Source organism: Spinacia oleracea, chromosome 6 (genome assembly GCF_020520425.1).
Source record: "Spinacia oleracea cultivar Varoflay chromosome 6, BTI_SOV_V1, whole genome shotgun sequence".
NCBI classification, from domain to species: domain Eukaryota; kingdom Viridiplantae; phylum Streptophyta; class Magnoliopsida; order Caryophyllales; family Amaranthaceae; genus Spinacia; species Spinacia oleracea.
In genome coordinates this window covers 150305002-150322663 of record NC_079492.1, presented here as the reverse complement: position 1 = coordinate 150322663, position 17662 = coordinate 150305002, and the positions used below count along the sequence as shown (strand labels likewise).

The 17662-nt window shown below is 38.7% G+C and overlaps 2 protein-coding genes across 2 annotated transcripts; both read right to left on the bottom strand.

Annotated features, from left to right (window-relative positions):
- Nucleotides 1-1591: 1591 nt before the first annotated feature.
- LOC130463701 (DNA repair protein XRCC3 homolog) lies at nucleotides 1592-2395 on the bottom strand. The gene is made up of 2 exons (XM_056832917.1): nucleotides 2284-2395; nucleotides 1592-2139 (listed from the first exon to the last, which is right to left on the bottom strand). Exons 1-2 carry the CDS (start codon nucleotides 2393-2395, stop codon nucleotides 1592-1594), a joined length of 660 nt encoding a protein of 219 aa, XP_056688895.1.
- Nucleotides 2396-2998: 603 nt separating this feature from the next.
- LOC130464118 (protein FAR1-RELATED SEQUENCE 4-like) lies at nucleotides 2999-4404 on the bottom strand. The gene is made up of 2 exons (XM_056833525.1): nucleotides 3335-4404; nucleotides 2999-3229 (listed from the first exon to the last, which is right to left on the bottom strand). Exons 1-2 carry the CDS (start codon nucleotides 4394-4396, stop codon nucleotides 3014-3016), a joined length of 1278 nt encoding a protein of 425 aa, XP_056689503.1. The 5' UTR covers nucleotides 4397-4404; the 3' UTR covers nucleotides 2999-3013.
- Between the last annotated feature and the right edge of the window lie 13258 nt (nucleotides 4405-17662).

Genomic DNA, 17662 nt, shown 5'->3' with positions numbered 1-17662 from the left:
TGATACAAGGCGTGGACGAAGTTATAGAGCTGCCAATAAAAACATTGATGACCTTGATGGTCCTCATCAGGACGAGGAATACGCTACGGGGCCTGAAAACAGAAACCTGAATGAGGATGATGGTGTTGAGGAACCTCAAAACAACACGGGTGATGACATTGACTGTGTTGGAGTTGTTGATGATTACACAACTGGCAGCGATGATGGACTTTCCATGCCAGATGCTTTACAGCATAAAACTGTCATTGAACCAAGAACGTTAAAGATTTCAACTATGATTTTGACCGTGAACAAGTTTCCAAACCAAATGGTGTTTAAAGCTGGTGATATCACGATTGATCGGATCATGCTTCAAACGTCCTTTAAGTCCAAAGGCGAAGTACATGATAATGTATGGGGGTTGCATTTTGTAATTAGTTAATAGGTCTCTGGATTAGTTTTCTCATACTAACATTGTCTTATTGGTTAGGTGATGTCTGCATGGTGCGCGTGTTTGAATGCTGATACGACCTCCGGAGTTGGCATAAGGTCTTACGTGCTTATGCCAGATCTCATGGTAAGCTTATTATGCAAATACATAGTAGTAGACACCCATTAACCTTATATACGAAGTAATGCTATGGATGTTTAAAACGTAGGGTGAATTGTTAGACCTTGAAGAATCAAGTGAGAACTACACAGAAGCTTTGTTAATGAAATCAAAGCAACTACTTGAGGACATCAACTACTACCAGATTGATTTGGGTGCAATACAAAAGGTAAGTAGTCTTATTTTCGCACAGAAATGGTGGTTTACGGCTATTAACTCTATGTTGTGCAATCAGCTTTATGTCCCGATTAAACGCCGAGGACGGTGGGTGGTTGTTAAAGTGGACCGTGTTGCGCATAAGGAGGATCTTAACTCAAATATGTTGAAAATGACTATTTTTGCACCAAGGCAAAAGGTTATGGGTTTAAATGCTACGGATAAATTCGTATACAAACTGGTACGTACTGCTATTTTCGGGAAACATACTTCCGCCTTAATCTCGTATTAATTCGATATAACCCAATTGTAACAGGAACGTATGTTTTTGGGTTTTCAATCGCACTTGGGATTAAAAAATGATGAATTGACCTTAAATACTGCCTCTTTTGATCTATGGTCAAATGGACCAAAAGAGAAATGTCGCCAGGACGGGGGTGTACTGTGTATGATCTACCTCTTGTCATCCGTTGAGAACGTGGCAGAGTGGTTGGAGGTAAGACTATTTAATTTACATGTGGAAATAAGTTGTTTTAATTTTTTTTATTAATCACTACACTAACCGTGTGTTCATTAATTATGACTAGGGCTACGTAGAGGAGGTGAGGGACGTCCGGAATTACATGCTCGGACGGCTAGTTACAAACCCACACAATGAAATCAAAGTGGACGAGCTAATAAGGAAATTGACTGACGGACAATGATGGTTATTGATTTGGTTGTATGGTAGGATTTCATTAACAAAAAATTTAGTAGCGTATTACTCGCAGCATAACTGCGTCTTTTAAACATGTTAAACATTTTCTAATGTTCATTGGTCTTATTGGCACAATTTCTTAGTATCTTTTAACTACAAACACCGACAATCCCCTCTTCAGTGATGTTGAACATACATGCATCTACCTCTAATGATGGTGAAAATGCAATGTTTATAAATCTGTCAATTTGTTGGGTAAACGAATTAAATCTTTTGGACAACATTAGACGAGTGCGTACATTGCGTGTCCATGAGGCGCCCAAAGCCGGACGGACCTTTCTCCCGGACGATATAATGAAATTTTGCGTTGTATCGTGATCAGATGGAAATACGTCAATCACATTGTTAGCCACAACAACGGCAACATGATTGGATGCGGCAATTGTACGTAACCCATAACCAATAGCTTGTATAAGATCCTTTCTTTCGGTTGAGCCAACAACATTGTTTTCAAAATGACCAGTGAACATACTACCTATTGAATCAATAACAACAACGCGGATTGGCATTGATGAATTTTGAGACATTTTAATAAGTTTTACAGTCCATTCTAGCACATCCGGTATTTCATGAGGAGTGTCAACTTGCTTTGTAGTTATGTAATCCAAAGGATTTCCATTTAATGTTTCAAGGTCCCCTAAAACATATGGAACTAATCTACTTAAACGACGTATGGGAAAGGGACCAAGTGAATGGATATATATAGCCGAGGAACAAATACCACCCCTTGAAGGCGGCAATTGACAAGAGAGACTAATTTGAAGGAAAAATTGAGTCTTACCTGATGCATTTTCGCCACACACCTCAGTCACTTCACCGATTGTTATTCCCCCACTCAACATCGAATCGATTTCACTGCATCTCGTTGTGATTTTGTTTACACTAGTAGCCATTCTTTGTGATGTAGTAATCTCTTATAATTACTTTTACTTTGAAATGGAGGGATTGAACACACCCTTATATTCACCTAGTTCTAACATGTCATTGATGGATCATGTTGTTTCCAATAAATAATATTCATATATTACAAAAAATAAGGGGCTGAGTTTTGCATGACATGGGAATGCATATTTTGACTACAATGACCAAACACATCATGTTTACATTTGGTAAGACTAGTATAATGAAGTCGTTGTTTTAATAATTGTTTCCCAGTGTAATAGATTCGTTGTATGTACATTATTAAGTAATATAAAGTATACAATAAATAGTATTGTTGCCCACAAATAGCACTGGCTTAGCCTCACTGTCACAATGGTTACTCTTTCCTCCTCATTTCCCATATTGTCTACCCGTTGGTTGTGGGTTCGACGCCTAATACAACTCATTTTGTATTTTTTTTTTTTTACACTGACAAAGTAATTGAGGTTACATCAATTACATATATAGACATAACGTAAAGTACATAGCAAAAAGGGAGGATTGGATTAAAAAATTCAATTCTTAAAATACCGTTTAAACGAAAATATATCTTTGAAGAAATCAAATTAAATTACATTTACACAAAACATTCACAATCTGGTGCGCCAATAGTTAATATCAAATTCAAATGACTGTGAATAATCCTGAGACAAATGTAATTGGGACGGGTGTGCTTGAGAACTTTGAGAAGGATGTACATTAGAACTTTGTGGGACGTTCTCCGCATATGTACCCCCAACGTGATTCGCGTGTTGTTGCCTAGCACGGTAACTTGGAAGATTTCCAAATGCGTTGCAAATAAGTTCCTACATTGCACAAACAACATTTAAGTAGAAAAGTAAAGTTATATTTCCTAATGAGGACTTGCATATACGATACGAATCACCAAACAAATAAAATATAAATTTTACCTCATTAGCAATAACTTCCTCTTCAGTAACCACTTTTTTGTTCTTAGAATTCCCACCGGCCTTTCCACCAAAAGGAGCATTCCTTTTTGTCTTTGCCCTACCAGTATGCCGTTTGTCAACCGGTGTTTTGATCCTGTTCTCGTCCACGACCGGTTCTACATCCCTTAATCTGGCTCTCTCACCAAATTCTCGTGGACGTAGCCTTCGACGACCAAATACATTTCTCGCATCTGGGTCCCACCAACATATAAGGTCGTCCCCTTTTTCCCCAGTCTTTCGTATTCCGACTACATCCTCCATTTTTAGCCGCACAACATCCATAGCCTCCTTGTACAACCGAAGTGCATCATCATTACGCATAGCTAATTCAGACAAGTAATTATGCCGTTGTGAAAGCTCTTTGGCTTTGCCCAATCTGATAGATTCAAGAGGGTCGAAGTAAGATACTCGAATGCTCTCGTACGACCTAACACACTTCATCCACCGTTGTAGTATGTACTTTTCTGGAACAAATTGAAAATCCTCTACATCCATTGCACGCATTATATGTCTACAAAGTATTCCCGTAAATTCAAACAAGTTACAAGAGCAATGTAAATCACCATTTTCCTTATCCACCCTAACATCATAACTTTTAAACCTTTTCCGCCAAAACGGTGAGGTTAGTTTTTCATCAGCTCTATACAACACCACTGATCCATGACATGAGGTTTTCGTGACATTTGTGTGTGTCAATCCTCTACGCTCTTTAACAACCTCAGCAAACTTCTCACTAGTGTACGTCTTAACCAATACATACTCAACTAAAACACTCTTATCAACATCAATCTTAGCAGGCTTATCAATGTTATCAAAATTATCCTGTTTCTCTTCCTCAGCTTTTATCCTCATACAATATTCATAATTATGAATGAACAAAACTAAACCACAATCTAAGTTCACGTGAGTTTTAAAAAATCTATTCATACCCTCACTCCTTTGTGTAGAAGACATACCTGCCCAAAACTTTCCTCTATTATATGCCGGAGCCCACTGACGCCTGTTATCATACGCGTCCTTCATCCACCCAGGACCCCTTTGTTAGGTTATGATTCATATGACAGTTCATAAATCATGCGGAAAAACCATAAAGCCAGGAAACATATTATTTACACATAATCATTTAGCATAGTTTAGATGCATACTCTTTGTTGCGTGCCTTCCCTAGCTGCGCCCGAACCGAACAAGAACAAGTCTTTAGGACTCCAAGTGTCGTCCCTCCGTAGATAGTCCACAGCACGTCCGGATCCGCCTTAAGATTGACCAACTAGAATCGCCCTTAAGGTTCTAATATTTTCGGTTGGGTAGGCAAGAATATTGGCTGATTTTTCTGCTTAAAAATCTTAGTTTTGAATACTTAAAAACTTGTATATAAATAATGACCCCTAGGCCTTTATTTATAGAGTTATGGAAAAGGAATCGCAATCCTAGTAGGATACGAATTAATTGAAATTAGAATCCTACATGAATTCTATTTAATTAATTTATCTAATTAGGAATAGGAATTTAATCACACACTAACTCTTGCAGTTTTAGGAATCACGCATGAGCACAAACTCACACACACACACGGCAGCCACAAGGGCTGCCCATGCGCATGCGAGCAGCAGCCCATGCAGCGCGGCCCACGCATCCGTGGCCTTGGTGCGCGCTGGGCTTGTGGCGTGCGTGCTTGCTGGGCGATGGCCCGGCTTCGTGCTGGGCCTTCGTCCGGCAGGCCTCGTCCGATGCTAATTCGTACGATACGCTTCCGATTAAATTTCCATTTCCGGAATCTATTTCCGATACGAACAATATTTAATATTTCCGATTCCGGAATTAATTTCCGTTTCGAACAAATATTTAATATTTCCGTTTCCGGAATTATTTTCCGATTCCGGTAATATTTCCGATTCTGACAATATTTCCGTTTCCGGCAATATTTCCGATTCTGGTAATATTTCCATTTCCAATAATATTTTCCGATACGTACCATGTTTCCGTTTCCGGCAACATCTACGACTTGGATAATATTCATATTTCCGATACGATCCATATTTCCGTTTCCGGCAATATCATCGTTTCCGGAGTATTCATTTCTTGCCTGTGACGATCTTAGCTCCCACTGAAACCAAGATCCGTCGGTTCCGAATATTCATAGATGGAGTATTTAATGCCATTAAATACTTGATCCGTTTACGTACTATTTGTGTGACCCTACGGGTTCAGTCAAAAGTAAGCTGTGGATTAATATCATTAATTCCACTTGAACTGAAGCGGCCTCTAGCTAGGCATTCAGCTCACTTGATCTCACTGAATTATTAACTTGTTAATTAATACTGAACCGCATTTATTAGACTTAACATAGAATGCATACTTGGACCAAGGGCATTATTTCCTTCAGTCTCCCACTTGTCCTTAGGGACAAGTGTGCATTTCCTAATTCCTTTGTCGCTCGATGCTTGCTCTTGAACATAAGGTAAGAGTTGTCATCCTTATTATGTCCAGAGGTGTTCCTCGGTTTCAGAGTTCAACTGATCAAATAAACAGATAATCATAGCCTATGATTCATCCGAGCACGGCCATGCATTTCACAGTTTCTAGCTCTCCGAGTGGCCTTGTACAACTTTTAAGCATCTCTTCCCGATTTATGGGAGGACAATCCCAATCTTGCGATCTTGAGATTAGACTTCGTTTGATAGGTGATTACCTGAGCGTTGCCTTTATAGCCTCCTTTTACGGTGCGACGGTTGGTCAACGTCAAAGCAACCAGTTCTCAAACAAGTAATCTCAAATCACTCAGGTATTGAGGATTTAGTGTCTAATAATTTAATGAAATTTACTTATGACAGACTTTCATCTCTTACAGTAAAGTTTCATAGGTCTTGTCCGATACTAGTCTTCCCAAAGTAAGTATCTATGCAAATGATTATGACATTGCCATGTCCACATAGTTCAAGAAACAGAACTACTAGTCATCTTGCATTCTAATCGTCTAACGTTTTCTATGCGTCCAATTTTATAGAAAACTCCGATTAGGGACCATTTTCAACCTTTGACATTCAAGTTCACTTGATAGACATTTCTTAGTCACAGGACTGGTCCTGACAGTCTATCTTGAATATATCGTCAAGTTGAAGGGACTCATCATTTAATAAACCACAAATTAAATGGAAAAATGAATTTCTTTCATTTATTGTGAATGATTAACCAATAATGTTTTACAAAGATTTAAACTCTAAAACTTTAAAACATTAAACAGAGACATCAAAGCCATTCTCCAATATGCTTGATTCCCATAGCTGCAGTGTGCGAGTTGTGCTTCGCTTGCGGCAGAGGTTTAGTTAATGGATCTGATATGTTGTCATCAGTTCCAATTTTGCTTATCTCGACTTCTTTTCTTTCAACGAACTCTCGTAGAAGGTGAAATCTACGAAGTACATGCTTGACTCTCTGGTGGTGTCTAGGCTCTTTTGCCTGTGCAATAGCTCCGTTATTATCACAATACAGGGCTATTGGTCCTTTAATGGAGGGGACTACACCAAGTTCTCCTATGAACTTCCTTAGCCATATAGCTTCCTTTGCTGCTTCATGTGCAGCAATGTACTCCGCTTCAGTTGTAGAATCCGCAATGGTGCTTTGCTTAGCACTTTTCCAGCTTACTGCTCCTCCGTTGAGGCAGAAGACAAACCCAGACTGTGATCTGAAATCATCTTTGTCGGTTTGAAAACTTGCGTCCGTATAGCCTTTAACAATTAATTCATCATCTCCACCATAGACCAGGAAGTCATCTTTGTGCCTTTTCAGGTACTTCAGAATGTTCTTGGCAGCAGTCCAATGCGCCTCTCCTGGGTCTGACTGGTATCTGCTCGTAGCACTGAGTGCGTACGCAACATCCGGGCGTGTACATATCATAGCATACATTATCGAACCAATCAATGATGCATATGGAATCCCATTCATTCGTCTACGCTCATCAAGTGTTTTTGGGCACTGAGTCTTGCTTAGAGTCATTCCATGAGACATGGGTAGGTAGCCTCGCTTGGAGTCCGCCATCTTGAACCTATCAAGCACCTTATTGATATAAGTGCTTTGACTAAGTCCAATCATCCTTTTAGATCTATCTCTGTAAATCTTGATGCCCAATATGTACTGTGCTTCTCCTAGATCCTTCATCGAAAAACATTTCCCAAGCCAAATCTTGACAGAGTTCAACATAGGAATGTCATTTCCGATAAGCAATATGTCGTCGACATATAATACTAGGAAAGCAATTTTGCTCCCACTGACCTTCTTGTATACACAAGATTCGTCCGCGTTCTTGATGAAACCAAAGTCACTGACTGCTTCATCAAAACGTATATTCCAGCTCCTGGATGCCTGCTTCAATCCGTAGATTGACTTCTTTAGCTTGCATACCTTTTTAGCATTCTTTGGATCCTCAAAACCTTCAGGCTGTGTCATAAACACAGTTTCTGTTAAAACGCCGTTTAAGAAAGCAGTTTTGACATCCATCTGCCATATTTCGTAATCGTAATATGCAGCGATTGCTAACATTATTCGAATAGACTTTAGCATTGCAACTGGTGAAAAGGTTTCATCGTAATCCACACCGTGGACTTGCCTGTAACCTTTTGCAACCAATCTAGCTTTGAAAACTTCAAGTTTCCCATCCTTGTCCTTTTTCAGTTTGAAAACCCATTTGCTTCCAATGGCTTGGTAGCCATCTGGCAAATCGACCAAATCCCATACTTGGTTTTCAGACATGGAGTCTAATTCAGATTGCATGGCTTCTTGCCATTGCTTGGAGCTAGGGCTCGTCATAGCTTGCTTGTAAGTCGCAGGTTCATCACTTTCAAGTAATAGAACGTCATAGCTCTCGTTCGTCAAAATACCCAAGTACCTTTCCGGTTGAGATCTATATCTTTGCGATCTACGCGGGGTAACATTTCTAGATTGACCATGATTCTCACCAGATTCTTCTAAAGATCTCTGAGTTTCATCCTGAATGTCATCTTGAGCATTCTCTAGAGTTTGTTGTTCGACTCGAATTTCTTCGAGGTCTACTTTTCTCCCACTTGTCATTTTGGAAATGTGATCCTTCTCCAAAAAGACACCATCTCGAGCAACAAACACTTTGTTCTCAGATGTATTGTAGAAGTAATACCCCTTTGTTTCCTTTGGATAGCCCACAAGGATACATTTGTCAGATTTTGGATGAAGTTTGTCTGAAATTAATCGTTTGACGTATACTTCACATCCCCAAATCTTAAGAAAAGACACATTTGGAGGCTTTCCAAACCATAATTCGTATGGAGTCTTTTCGACAGCTTTAGACGGAGCTCTATTTATAGTGAGTGCAGCTGTATTTAGTGCATGTCCCCAAAATTCTAATGGAAGTTCGGCCTGACCCATCATTGACCTGACCATGTCTAGCAAGGTTCTGTTCCTCCGTTCTGACACACCGTTCCATTGTGGTGTTCCAGGAGGAGTCAATTCTGATAGAATTCCACATTCTTTCAGATGGTCATCAAATTCATAGCTCAGATATTCACCGCCTCTATCAGACCGCAGTGCCTTAATCTTCTTGCCTAATTGATTCTCTACTTCTCTCTGAAATTCCTTGAATTTGTCAAAGGATTCAGACTTATGCTTCATTAGGTAGACATAACCATACCTACTGAAGTCATCAGTGAAAGTGATAAAGTAGCTGAAACCACCTCTAGCATTTGTACTCATTGGTCCACATACATCTGTATGGATTAAACCCAATAGTTCATTTGCTCTTTCTCCAATTTTAGAGAAAGGTTGCTTTGTCATTTTGCCAAGTAAACATGATTCGCATTTACCATAATCCTCTAAGTCAAATGGTTCTAGAATTCCTTCTCTTTGAAGTCTTTCTAAGCGTTTCAAGTTTATATGGCCTAATCGACAATGCCACAGATAGGTGAGATCTGAATCATCCTTTTTGGCCTTTTTGGTATTTATGTTATATACTTGTTTGTCGTGATCTAATAAATAAAGTCCATTGACTAATCTAGCAGATCCATAAAACATCTCTTTAAAATAAAACGAACAACTATTGTCTTTTATTATAAAGGAAAATCCCTTAGCATCTAAGCAAGAAACTGAAATGATGTTTTTAGTAAGACTTGGAACATGGAAACATTCTTCCAGTTCCAAAACTAGCCCGGAGGGCAACGACAAATAGTAAGTTCCTACAGCTAATGCAGCAATCCGTGCTCCATTTCCCACTCGTAGGTCGACTTCACCCTTGCTTAACTTTCTACTTCTTCTTAGTCCCTGTGGATTGGAACATAAGTGTGAGCCACAACCTGTATCTAATACCCAAGAAGTTGAATTAGCAAGTATACAGTCTATAACGAAAATACCTGAAGATGGAACGACTGTTCCGTTCTTCTGATCTTCCTTTAGCTTTGGACATTCTCTTTTGTAATGGCCTATTCCATCACAATAAAGACAGCTTGATGTGGACTTGTCCTGCTTTGATTTAGCATTGCCCTTGGACTTTCCACCTTTCTTGAATGGTCTCTTTCTAGCCTTGAGTAAATCTTTGGCTTCACAGTCCAGTACTATTTCAGCCTTTCTGACAAGGTGAATAAATTCTGCAACTGTTTCTTCTCTTGGTTCACTTAGGTATAGTTTCTTGAAGCGACCAAACCCACTGTGTAGTGAATTGAGCAAGACAGAGACTGCCATCCTTTCGCTTATTGGTGTTCCTAGTAGACTTAGGCGATCAAAATATGAACACATAAGATCCACATGGAACCTCAGTGGGACGCCTACCCTCTGTTTAGTGCGAAGGAGCTGAACATGTGTTTCTTGGACCTCCATCCTATAACACCTGTTGGGAGAACTAACCTTTAGACCAGACATTGATTCAACCAACTCATGGACGTTCAGGTCCCTGTCCTCCGTACTTCCACGACAGATATCCCTCAGATTCTTGATGAGCGTAAAAGGTTCATAGGCTACAAACCTTCTAGCCCAATCATCAGGGATATTGTTCAGCATGAGACTCATAACCTTTTTGAGATCCGCATCCCAGGCGTAAAATCTCTCAGGGGTCATGTCTCTGGCATAGTAGCTTGGCATGGGATGTGACAGTACATACTCAAGTCCATTGAGTTTGACTATTTCAACTAGCTTAGCTTCCCATTCAAGAAAATTTGTCAGGTTCAGCTTGACCATAAGCTCAGAACCCATGATGATGTTTTGATTGTTGTTTGCCATATTAAAACTACAATTGAAAAGAATAAACAAATAAATAACCATTCACAGTTTCTCTTAATAAACTTAAATTCTAGCATACATGCATAATTCAATGTTTATTAAGCATTTTATTCAAGTTATGTGTTCCGGCAGGTGTGAATAAAATGATTCCAAGATCCTAAAATCATTGAAGAACTAAGCACAGTTTGTCGACTTAATCCTAGAACATCTTAGGTAAGCAAAAGCCTTTTGCTAATAGTCTAGAAACTATTCTTGGTTGATAGGTACGTCTAAGAACTTATTAGGTAAACCTATCGAATTTGCCACGACATAAAAGGACTCCTTACTTATATCGTTGAGTTTCACCAAAACTAACATGTACTCACAATTATTTGTGTACCTTGCCCCTTTAGGACCAATAAGTAACACCTCGCTGAGCGAAAACTATTACTAGATTGATGTAAAGGATATCCAAGCAAGTGTATATTTTGGCATGGCACCTTTTAACTCAATTTTTTTTAAGTTTGGAACTTAAGGCTCTTACTATGTTGGTTAGATTTTAAGTGAACTAAAATCCTTAATCATGCAACATAATCAAGCTTTTGATCTCATGCATTTTAAGACACATTTAAAACAATAAATAACTTAAAACATGCATAAGATATTTGTGATCTAGTATGGCCCGACTTCATCTTGAAGCTTTGACTTCAAAGTCCGTCTTGAAAATCTCCGTGGGAGGCACCATTTTCTTCAAATAGGATAAGCTATAACTAATTACAACTATTTGATGGTTCGCAGACCATATTTGAATTGAAAAATAACTTTGGTGCTTTAGACCAATTACATTCAAATTAATGGTACGCAGACCATATTTTCTATCCTATTTGGGCCATACTAGTCACTTCATAACCTGCAAAACAGTACATATACAATATATACCATTCACCCATTCATTATCATGAATGGCCCACATAGCTGGTTAGTAAAACACATTATGCATCACGTAAACATTTGCAGCAATTAATCAAGGGCACCAATAATCTACCAATTATTCAGTCCTTATTAATTCTAATCAAGTTGTTTTAACCTTAAGGATTTGTAGACCTAATCAAGAGTTTATGACTAAAAAGCGCTCCCACTTAAACCAATAAATTCATATGCTTTACTAATTTTAAACATAAAATTGTATTTCTAGTCTAACCGGAAACATACAAATTTAATTAAAATTTAAAGCTCATATAAATTTATAATTGAATCCAAAAATTTAATTTAATTTCAGTCGCATTTAAATTAATTCATGATTTTAATTTTAGTAAAATAATTAGAATAAATTCCATTTATTATAATTATAATATTCAAAATTAAAATCCAAGAAATTAATTCAAATTATTAATTTTAAAATTAATTAAAATTACGTGAACTGAAATTTTCAAATTAAACATTCAAAACGATCTAATCGTAACGCAAACACCCTACGCGTTGCACGCCCATGGGCCGTACGCACACAGCCATTGCTGGCCATGTGCGCGCAGCCCATGCGCTCGTCGCATAGCTGCTGCTGTCCTATCGCAAGCCTCCGCACAGCGCCCCATCGCACGCGAGCTATCGCTCGCAGTGCGCGCGCGCGAGATCGCTCGCTGGGCGCGCGACATCGCTTGCTGGGCGCGCTGGCTCGCTCGCTGTGCGCGCGAGCCATCGCTCGCTGGGGCGCGACATCGCTCGCTGGGCGGGCGACATCGCGCGCTGTGCGCGCGAGCCATCGCTCGCTGGGGCGCGACATCGCTCGCTGGGCGAGCGACATCGCGCGCTGTGCGCGCGAGTAGTGCTGGGCGCAGCGCTCGTGGCACGCGAGCTTGCGCTCGCTGCGCGCGAGGCTGCGCGCACTTGTGCGAGGCAGCGCGCGTTGTGGTGCAGCTCGCTTGCTGCCCACACGCGACTGCCTTGGCTCGCCCCTCGCCCATGCCCATTCGTTCATTGCTCGTGGCACACGACACAAGGCAGGGCTGCTGCCTTGTGCTCGTGCACTACGCCCTTGCTCATTGCATTCGTGCCGCACGGGCGACGAGCTCCCTTGCTCGTCGTCGCATGCCCGCATTATACAACACCCCTTAAGGGTAACACGAAGCGTCCATTGCTTCGTGCGTGCAAGTTATTTGAACGAATCGCATAAAAATTTAAAATTTATATTTAAAATTAATGACAAATTAATAAATAATATTAATTTCATAATTTTAGGGCGAAAAATCGAAAATTTATTATCCAATTGATTTCCGATTGATATGGATTCAAGTCTAGGTCATAAAAATTTAAAATTTATCGTAAATTTACAATTTTTTATGGTGGTTTTTAATCATAGGTTTCTAATTAAATTACAATTAATTATGAAAATCAAATTAATTCTAAATTATTCTAATTTTCAACAAATTAATCATAATTACAAATTAGATTGCATAATTAACAAGACTAGGCATTCAAACTTGTTAAACATATGCAGTAGGTCAATCAAAAATTCAAGATTTATCAACAAGAATCGCAAATATTTAATTTAACATCTTAAATTTACGAAATTTTGCATTCGAAAAACTAAAACCTTCGAAAAGTCATAGTTAGGCTTCGAATTTGAGAATTCTGGGTTCGGCAGAAAAATACTATTTTTGTCAAAATTTTAGAATGCCTTTTACATGCGGAATTGACACAAAAATCACTCAATTCGGATGAGTAATGAAGAAACTGCCGAAAAACTGCGTACGTATAATTAAATAAACGCAATTTGCAATTAATTAACAATTACGAAAATTAATCACCCCTTTTAATTCTTGCAAATTTGTAATATTTAACCATGTTCATGCAATTTAGATTATGAAAATAATAAGGGGCTCGTGATACCACTGTTAGGTTATGATTCATATGACAGTTCATAAATCATGCGGAAAAACCATAAAGCCAGGAAACATATTATTTACACATAATCATTTAGCATAGTTTAGATGCATACTCTTTGTTGCGTGCCTTCCCTAGCTGCGCCCGAACCGAACAAGAACAAGTCTTTAGGACTCCAAGTGTCGTCCCTCCGTAGATAGTCCACAGCACGTCCGGATCCGCCTTAAGATTGACCAACTAGAATCGCCCTTAAGGTTCTAATATTTTCGGTTGGGTAGGCAAGAATATTGGCTGATTTTTCTGCTTAAAAATCTTAGTTTTGAATACTTAAAAACTTGTATATAAATAATGACCCCTAGGCCTTTATTTATAGAGTTATGGAAAAGGAATCGCAATCCTAGTAGGATACGAATTAATTGAAATTAGAATCCTACATGAATTCTATTTAATTAATTTATCTAATTAGGAATAGGAATTTAATCACACACTAACTCTTGCAGTTTTAGGAATCACGCATGAGCACAAACTCACACACACACACGGCAGCCACAAGGGCTGCCCATGCGCATGCGAGCAGCAGCCCATGCAGCGCGGCCCACGCATCCGTGGCCTTGGTGCGCGCTGGGCTTGTGGCGTGCGTGCTTGCTGGGCGATGGCCCGGCTTCGTGCTGGGCCTTCGTCCGGCAGGCCTCGTCCGATGCTAATTCGTACGATACGCTTCCGATTAAATTTCCATTTCCGGAATCTATTTCCGATACGAACAATATTTAATATTTCCGATTCCGGAATTAATTTCCGTTTCGAACAAATATTTAATATTTCCGTTTCCGGAATTATTTTCCGATTCCGGTAATATTTCCGATTCTGACAATATTTCCGTTTCCGGCAATATTTCCGATTCTGGTAATATTTCCATTTCCAATAATATTTTCCGATACGTACCATGTTTCCGTTTCCGGCAACATCTACGACTTGGATAATATTCATATTTCCGATACGATCCATATTTCCGTTTCCGGCAATATCATCGTTTCCGGAGTATTCATTTCTTGCCTGTGACGATCTTAGCTCCCACTGAAACCAAGATCCGTCGGTTCCGAATATTCATAGATGGAGTATTTAATGCCATTAAATACTTGATCCGTTTACGTACTATTTGTGTGACCCTACGGGTTCAGTCAAAAGTAAGCTGTGGATTAATATCATTAATTCCACTTGAACTGAAGCGGCCTCTAGCTAGGCATTCAGCTCACTTGATCTCACTGAATTATTAACTTGTTAATTAATACTGAACCGCATTTATTAGACTTAACATAGAATGCATACTTGGACCAAGGGCATTATTTCCTTCACCCTTAAACCGTACTCATCCATCACATGACACCAAGCTTCATCGAACTCATCTGGATCAATCAGATCATGTATTGCAGTTCTGATCAGGGTGTCTATTTTCTTCCAATCACTGAGACTACCTAGGTTCTTACTAGCATTCTGGAGCATGTGCCACAAACATAGTCTGTGACGGACGCCCGGGAAGACTAGCTCAATTGCTCTACAAATTGCTTTGTCTTGGTCGGTTAAGATGCCTAGTGGTGCCTTCCCCATACACTTCAGGAATTCTTCAAATACCCAAACAAATGAGGGAGTATTTTCATGGGAAATTAAGGCCGCAGCAAATATAATTGATTTGCCATGATGGTTTACACCAATGAATGGAGCAAATGGAATCCGATACCTAAAAAAATATAAATGTATTGGATATTACTTTTTCAAACAAATGGACCAAAGTACAATTACAAAGAATTTTAATCAATAAAAACTTAATTAAAACACGTACCGGTTGCATGCGAAAGTAGTATCAAAAGTAATAACATCCCCAAAATATTTGCATGTACCCCTACTACGTGCATCCGACCAAAATGCATTCGTAAAAACACCATCATCATCTACTTGTATTGAGCTATAAAACTCGGGATGCAAATCACGTTGTGCCTTAAAGTAAGCATCGAGTCCTGCGGCATCCGCAGCACTAAATCTTGATGAACGACGTTCGACGTTGATTGCGTTCCTCAAGTCTCTATTATTAAATGTAATATTTTCATAACCTCCCTTTTCAATTAGATGCGTACCAAAGTTCTTACTTATGCTAACACCACCCATGTCATTGATCATCGCCCTCTTAAATGTAGTACCGTCTATACATCTATAATTAACCATCAGTCTACTACAGTCAGGATTTAAAGGATGATTGTGTTGCAAGTCACAAGTCAATATAGTAAATAGCCCATCTCTACTTACACCGTAAATATTCATCTTACAACCGGTCACATTAGACCCAACACCTTTTTTCACCCCTCCCTTCTTGCATTTTAATCTAATAAGTTCCATCATATGAGGCTTTGCCTCATACTTTCCCACACCAGACTTAGATACTCCCTTTTCTTTGTACTCTTTTTTCAGCTTATTACTTTTGATAAACATCTCAAATCCTTCTTTGAAGGCATACAACTGACAAAATTCGAAAAACTCATGGCCCGTTGTAAAACACATCCCTACACTAGGGGGGTTAACGATAACTTCTTGTCCATCAGTTATTAATCTATATTGTGAGCTTTCAGGAACATTTTCATTCAGATCAGGGACACTTTCGTTTAGGTCTACCCAAGCCATACAGAACTCCCACGTATATCACTGTTGTACAAAATACGAAAAACGTTTAGGGTTTTATACAATGCTGCCATACACCGAATTATCTGGCACGGTATTTATATATAAAACATACAAACATAATATATACAAGGAAATTTATAATAAACTAACAATTTATTGTTTAACCATATGGGGTAGCATACAACTTATAACGTTCTTAATACTACGTAAATATAGAATTTGTTGAAATTATCAAAGAAAAACGCCTAGTTATCTCCGTCGTTCAGATCTACGTTCTCACCAACAACAAAGTATGATTCATCAATATCAAGCAACTACAACTTATCATCAATTCAAACAAATTTAATTACCATTAAAAACACATTCATATACCATTGTTTTTTTCAGGAATTTATGAGCTAGATTTGACAAAATCACTTGAACTAAAAACTTACATTATCTTCGATGCGGGATCTCGAAGCTGAATTTCGAAGCTGAATCACCATGTAGCAGTTCTACAGTTCTGCTAAAAACTCTCCTTTGTGTTTTTATTTGTGGCAAGCTAGATAACATGAGTCCAGCTTTGCCTAATTTTTTTTAAGAGTGATTTAGGGTATTAAAATCTTACCGTTGGGTTTTTGAAATTGGTATATTATGGTTTTTTTTTTTTTTAAATTACTTTGATATATGGGCGGGATAAAATTAGGGGAAGCAAAGGGCGCATTATTTCCCGCTTAGCATCCCTAAATGGCGCAATCAGTGAAAAATTTTCCCCCTAAAACCAATTGCTTTTCCCCCTAAAACTGAATTCCTCTTTGCCTACTTGGACCAACAAGCTTGCAGTGTACCTGGGCCCCAGTTACACCCAGTGTAACTGTATCAGCTCCCAGCTTTCTGGTTGCTGCAGCAGGCTTGCAAATCATTTGGTGCTTTTTGCTGGTCATCATTGGTTTGAAGGATATTTGGCTCAACCGTCGAGCAATTTGTTGTTTTGCTGCTGGTGATTTGGTAAGACCACACACATACTTGTAATTTGATATCTTTGCTTTAATAAGGCCTCGTTCTTTTTTGTTTCCAGTTTTTTATTTTCTACGAAACTTAAAACCAAAATATGAAAACCACCAAATGTAGTTTCCAGTTTTTTGTTGTCGTTTTTTAAAATCAACCTGGTTATTATAAATATGATTATTTTCTAGTTCGTGATTCAATCTAAATCATATGACTTTTAAAACCAAAAAATCAAAAACTGGAAACTGACAGTGATACCGAACGATCGTTTTTTGGTTTTTTTTTTGTTTTTTTTTTTATAAATTTTTTTTTTCCATAGGGATTTATCGGTTGTTTAGAAATTTATTATTTATTTTATATGCTCGTTTTGCAGATTATGTTTATAGTCGTATGTTATGGAGCTCTCTTTCCGTTCTTTGATGTCGACTATTTTTGCTCCGACACTCCGGCGAATATCCTTGTTCATTACGTGCTACCAATAATCCTGTCAACGATATTTTCGTTTACTAACTTGCAGTATTTTCTTTGGAATTATGAGTT

Excerpts from the sequence above, each read along its gene's own strand:
- LOC130464118 (XM_056833525.1), bottom strand. The coding sequence starts at position 4,396 with ATGAAGGACGCGTATGATAACAGGCGTCAGTGGGCTCCGGCATATAAT. Across the intron at positions 3,230-3,334 it reads AGGAAGTTATTGCTAATGAG|GAACTTATTTGCAACGCATT; the intron begins GTAAAATTTATA and ends TGTGCAATGTAG.
- LOC130463701 (XM_056832917.1), bottom strand. The coding sequence starts at position 2,395 with ATGGCTACTAGTGTAAACAAAATCACAACGAGATGCAGTGAAATCGAT. Across the intron at positions 2,140-2,283 it reads GTGTGGCGAAAATGCATCAG|GGGACCTTGAAACATTAAAT; the intron begins GTAAGACTCAAT and ends CATATGTTTTAG.